At 49.7% G+C, this 6,000-nt stretch overlaps 1 protein-coding gene across 1 annotated transcript in view; it reads right to left on the bottom strand.

Moving 5' to 3' along the window:
• Positions 1 to 355: 355 nt before the first annotated feature.
• ITIH5 (inter-alpha-trypsin inhibitor heavy chain 5) overlaps positions 356 to 6,000 on the bottom strand; it is a 75,013-nt gene continuing 69,368 nt past the window's right edge. The window contains exons 12-14 of the mRNA XM_059912114.1: positions 4,719 to 4,835; positions 3,618 to 3,995; positions 356 to 2,004 (exon numbers count right to left, since the gene is read on the bottom strand). Of these exons, the coding sequence (XP_059768097.1) occupies positions 1,715 to 2,004; positions 3,618 to 3,995; positions 4,719 to 4,835 (785 nt within the window). The 3' untranslated portion in view covers positions 356 to 1,714. The remainder of the gene's footprint in view (positions 2,005 to 3,617; positions 3,996 to 4,718; positions 4,836 to 6,000) is intronic.

Genomic DNA, 6,000 nt, shown 5'->3' with positions numbered 1-6,000 from the left:
CTGCTGGCATGAAAACAGGCAGCTGAGTTGAGTCAAAAATAACACAGCTGCCGGCCCTGGTCTGGTGGGTTCCCAAGGTGGAGAGAGACGGAGACTCCGAGACACAAGCAGTCCCACCCCCCTACCCCCGCCCCCGATGGCCCTGGCACTAACTTAAACTCCTGCAGCCACCTGGTGTACAAAAACATGTGGATGTCATTTTGCTGCTCGAATGTTTCCCATTCGAACATGGGAAGGCAAGGGCAAAGGCGGTAAACAATTTTCTTAGCTCTGATTTCTCTCCTAGTGCTAAGTCTGCTTCCACATGGCATGAAAGTTCTAGAGTCACTCCCTACTGGAAGAAATGTTCCATGAAGCCAGCACAAAAGCTTTTATTTAATTCGGTCTCACGTCAAAATATTCCATTTCTCTGACCCAAACCTTCCTTTCCCTGCTGTGCCCCCCGTGTCCCGACCGCAGTGAGGATCAGCCTTACTGAACCTCCGTGGTCCAGCAAAGAGCCGGGCAGGAGGGGGAGAGAGGAGGTCTCAAGACCACCATCAACCTCCCTTCCCCTTGATAATGTGACGGACTTCACAGGTTCCACAATGAGGAGGGTGACAGTCATTGACTTTTGACACCACCCTGGCCCCTGATTTTAACCTCTCCCTGATGGAATCAGATTTGCCCAAAGCCTCTTGCTCACGCTGACTTCCTGACCTAGCATGTCTGGGATGAGGGAGGGTTCCTTAGATCTGTAAGCACGTCCACACTTCCTGCTGAGAACATGCAGTTTGGTTCCTGTAGGTCGGCTCTGTGCTGCCAATGCCTCCCCATCCCAGTTCTGCAAGAGCCTAACTTATCACCTCCTGGGGGACCGAGAGCAAATCAGGTCGGAATCAGGACCAAGGCTGAAGAGCCAAGTGAAAGATGCATCACGCAGCTGGCCGACGCTCCAGCACTGAGACAGGCCCGTGAAATACACCCACATGGGCTGCCCTGTTTATTAGAAGCGCTTAGCTTTCTGGAATAAATAGGAGAATCTCCAACAGCAAAGTTAAGTGATTTACAAAGCCCATTAGAAAAATACCGGTATCTGGGATGCGGAGTCTCTAATTTGAGTCAATTTTTAAAAAACGAAAACAAATTTTCAAGGGCAAGACATCACAGTAGAAGAAAATCCCCTCCTAAGAAAAGACCGAATGGCTTACAGTGATCAAATCTATGTGCTATTTGCATGACTCGTGGCCTGGGCCCAAGGAGAGATTCCCCTGAGGCAGAGGTTGGCAGCACATCCGGAGAACGCAGCGGACGAGGAGGAGAGATGCCTATGCATTAGTATAAGGCAAAAAGCAGAGTGCCCAAACCTGGCCATTTCCACAGAGAAAAGAGACTTGATGGCCACCTTCCTTCATCAGTGTCACCTTGTGGTAGGCTGTGAGATGGACAAGCCAGCTGGTATAAGATAGAGACTTGCTTTTAACTGTGACTGGTCCCTTTGGTGCCACCACCTTTCTCTACTGGAGATGGGGGAGGGGGAGGGGGAGGGGAGGAGCAGGAAATCCCACTCTTGCTTCAACATCCTGACCCCACCCTTTGCTCAAGCAGAGGGTAGACCTTCCCGCCACCAGGGGTGAGCCACGGGCGGCGGCTACCTGCCAAGCGACAAGAACCACACCACGGGGTCCCCGAAGACGTTTCCCTGCCACACATTCTTGCCTTACGGCTGCTGGCGTCAGAGTCCCCGGGATGTGCCCGGGCCAAAGGTGGTCTCGGAGTCAAAAGGATGGGCCGCCAGGTAGTCTTTATACCCCCCGTCAATCAGGTTGGCGGCGTTGTTCCGGGCAAACCAGCAGTCCACCTGCTCTTCCCCGTTGTAGATTTTCCTCTGCTTCCACACCACTGGGACCTGGTGTCCTTTTACCTCGAGGACGGCCTCAGACCTCTCGCCTGCCTCGGGGACGGAAGGATGGGCAGGGTTCTTGCCGAGCCCGGTGAGTCTGGCCTCCTGGTTCAGGAATTGACCTGAGAGGACAAAAGAGACATCAGGTCTAGGTCAAGTGCGAGCAACGTGGTTGAACAAAATCTAACTTCAATTCGGGCACCGATGACCAGCAAATGCACGGGTGTGACCCAGAGGAAGGGGATACATGACATCAGAGCAGTGACTGTGGTCCTCGGCTGGAGTCTCCCAGAGGTGCTCCACCTTTTCCAGTGTCCGGGGAGGGTGTGGGGAGGAGAGACCTGAGTGTATTGGTAGTGGCCCCCACTTCTGGAAGCTACCACGGGAAGGATGCCCAACCCACAAGCAGAGATGCCCAGTCTCCTCCTGAGGTGGGAAGATGAGATGGGGGCAAATAACGAGGGAAGAAGGGTCCGGTCTTCCCCTCTCTCCTCCCTCCGGAGGACCCCTTCCACATGTGCACTTAGTGGGTGTGCACTGGGCGGAGGGTGTGGAAAGCAGGGTCAGAATCCTCCAGGCCGAGTGAGGGCATCGCCAAGGCCGAAGGGACAGCAGTCTGCATCTGGGAGAGGAGCTTCCCAGGCAAGCTGCACAGAGACGCGTCCAGCTCGAGTGCCAGGAAATCCTGCTTTCTAAACCGAGCCCTGGCAGTGGCTCCCTCTTTACTTGTGGGAAAAACGCCCACATGAAATCGCACGTGGAGGGAAGCCAGGCAGAGTGGGCTGCCCGAGGCTCCCAGCCACGGGGGTGCCGCCCAGGGAGGGGCCATGCATCTCCCGCCTGGTGCTGGGCCATGGGATGTGTTTGCATCCTCTCTCTGAGAGTAAAGAACCAGACCTGGGGAGAAGGACTCCTCATTTCTTTGCTCCCTTTCCCCAAAGGCCTGTGCGAATTAATTTATAAAGCCCATTCCTATTCTAGAAAAGTGTCAGGAAGCAAGAAGTATACTTTTCACACTAATTTGAAAAGATATGTGCACCCCAATGTTCACAGCAGCATTGTTTACACTTGCCAAGATACAGAAGCAACCTAAGTGTCCATCAACTGACCAGTGGATAAAGAAGATGTGGTACACAATGGAATATTACTCAGCCATGAAAAAGAATGAAATTTTGCCATTTGCAGCAACACGGATGGACTTGGAGGGCATTATGCTAAGGGAAATAAGTCAAATTATTATGCCAGAGAAATCAGAAGTCAGAGAAAGACAAATACTGTATGATATCACTTATATGTGGAATCTAAAAAATACAACAAACTAGTGAATATAACAAAAAAAAAAGCAGAATCACAGACATAGAGAACAAACTAGTGGTTACCAGGGGGGAAGGGGGAAGGGACAAGAGAGGGTTGGGGGGGGTGGGAGGCACAAACTATTGGTGTCAGACAGGCTCGAGGATGTGTTGTACAACACGGGGAATATGGCCAATATTTTGTAGTAACTGTATATGGAGTGTAACCTTTAAAAATTGTATTAAAAAAAAAGCAAAAAGAAAAATTGGCCATGTGCCAAAAAAAAAAGAAGAAAAAAGAAAAAGAAATAGACTTTTCATGAGCTACATAAAGACCACATTCCTGTGGAAACTCTCAACCAAGTGAAGATACGGGCAGTATCCGCTTCGTTTTGGGAAACTGAATTCTGTGCCGTGAGCCGGCGTGGAGAGCAGCCACCTACCTAACAGGCCATGGCAGTTGCCAGAAAGGCCTTGGCCGTTGGCGACGTAGAAGCCCAGGTGGTTTCGCTGGTAGGCGGCTGGCTTTTTGTAGAGGTGGAGGAGGATGACGAAGGCCACGTTGCCCTGGATGGCGACGGTGACCTTGGCATTGGCGGACACCGACACCTCCAGCCCCTGGCTCCCCACGGCCGCGCTCTGGTTGCAGGGGAGGACCAGCCTGTCCCCACCATCCACGATGACTCTGGTGGGCGTGATCTCCAGGTAGGACCTCTCGGGCTTGTTGACGAGGATGGTGATGGTGCGGAAGTAAGTGCGTTGTTTCTTGTGGCCGTTTGGGGGAGCGGGGGCCCCGATCAACTCTCCGTTCACCGTCACGCCTTGAAGGCAGGGGAGGGGAAGAGAGCAGTGGTTAGAAAAACTACCCCCACTTTCACGAGAGGGCTTCTCATCAGAATTTCCTTCCTCTCTTGTACCTCTAGGACAAAGAACCTCCGCTCACATGTAGGGACCACTCAGTGCCCACTGAATGAAGGAAGGAAGGAACGAATGCATGAAGGTATGAGTGATTTTTGACCAATGTCCTGGGTAGGAGAAGCTGATGTAGGCTTGGGTGAAAATATCATAAAAAGGGGGTTGACATATACACACTACTATATATAAAATAGATCACTAATAAGAACCTGCTGTATAGCACAGGGAACTCTACTCAATTCTCTGTAATGACCTATATGGGAAAAGAGTCTAAAAAAAGAGTGGATATATGTATATGCACAACTGATTCACTTTGCTGTACACCTGAAACCAACACAACATTGTAAATCAACTATACGCCAATAAAAATTTAAAAGTGAAAAAAAATAAGTAAATAAAAATTTTTTAAAAGGGGATTGACATGTTTGTCTGCTTTCATTTCAGTGTCTGGTTATAGCTCCCAAAACCCTCGTGTGGCCCTGACACAGTATTTTCTTACCCATCAGTTTCCACTACTCCTGATTTGGAGACCCTGGGACACCACTGAGCAGTGGGTTAGAATGCGAAGATTAGGATTTTTTTTTTCACTCCCAAAACTCAAGTCCTTTCACTTTCTAGGCAGAACTCACCAGAGTCCGCATGATCGGAGACCAGCCTCAGGATGTGCCCGGGCTGTCCATCGATGTTGAAACAGACCGTGAGGTTGCTCAAAGGGAAATCGACAACAAAATGGGGGTCTCCATCCGCTGCCAGAACAGGATGAGAACGGGAGAGAAAAAGAAAGAAAAGACATTTATTGGGCACCTTCTCTGTGTAAGCACTCTTCTTCTATTTTCTCATGAGTTATTGACTTAACCCTGTCAACAATGGATCCTCCGTGTCTACACGAGGAAGGTGACGTGATGCACCAGTTACGCAGTCAGTTCGTGGAAAGTAAATATTTGAATGCAGGTCCCCTAAATACAAATATGATGCTCCTGTCACCACACTGCAGTCAAACATAGACAACTGAACTTTAGAGGGAAGCGGGGCATCACCCTACACTCCCCATGACTACTGAGCCCACATTCTTCAATTCCCTGCGTGGCTTCCGCTAATCACTTTCTTCCCCTTTGCCCTCCCCAGTGAAGAGATGTGGATGAGAACTTCCTGTCCTGTGACCAGAGTGCCTTGGCCCTTGAGTCATTCACAGCGCCAGATGGACACAGCCCTTGCATGAGGAGTAATGACCAAGCCCAGTTTAGGGCTGGTGACAAGTAAAGGACACAGAGTCAACGGGAGGTCAGGTGGTGCATCCAGCGATGACCGTGGCAATCCCTCCTCTGGGTCCTACTGACTTTACTGCTCTCAAATTTGTGTCCGCAGATAAGACCACAAAGTTTGGCTGGCCCCTTTTCCTTACCCATCCTCCTCATTTTCGCCTCTGCTAAAGATGAACAGTCTTGCTTCTTACTGTACAGACAAAATATTTCCCAAGAGTCTACGTCAATTCTCTTTTCTCGTGAGACTGGAGGGTTAGTTTCTCTCTAATTTATACAGCAAACACAATGTGTTCCTGAATTCCTCTCTACTTTACGTGTACATGTATGTATACGCATTTGTATATGGTGGGGGGTATGGGCCAGGAGTTCAGTGTTTTCAGGCTACAAGCCAATTAATGTTCTTGGTGGAACTGCTGAAAAACCCTCTCTGCCCCCAGCGTGACTCAGAAGGGCCTTTGGAAGAATCTGGTTCATCTCACTGTAAAGTGCCTCAAGCACCCAGTGAATGGCAACTTAATAAAGAAAAACAAGGTACTGGTCTTTTGTAGATGAAAAAATAACGCCCATTAAAGATAAAAGTCCATATTTTTGGCACTCTGTGGGTACAAATATAACCACGTGACAGTTCTCTGAGAGTTTCTTGTGTTCA

The sequence above is a fragment of the Balaenoptera ricei genome, chromosome 2, assembly GCF_028023285.1.
Source record: "Balaenoptera ricei isolate mBalRic1 chromosome 2, mBalRic1.hap2, whole genome shotgun sequence".
Lineage (NCBI taxonomy): Eukaryota > Metazoa > Chordata > Mammalia > Artiodactyla > Balaenopteridae > Balaenoptera > Balaenoptera ricei.
Note: the sequence above shows the minus strand (reverse complement) of the source record. Positions and strands in the feature narration are given on the sequence as shown.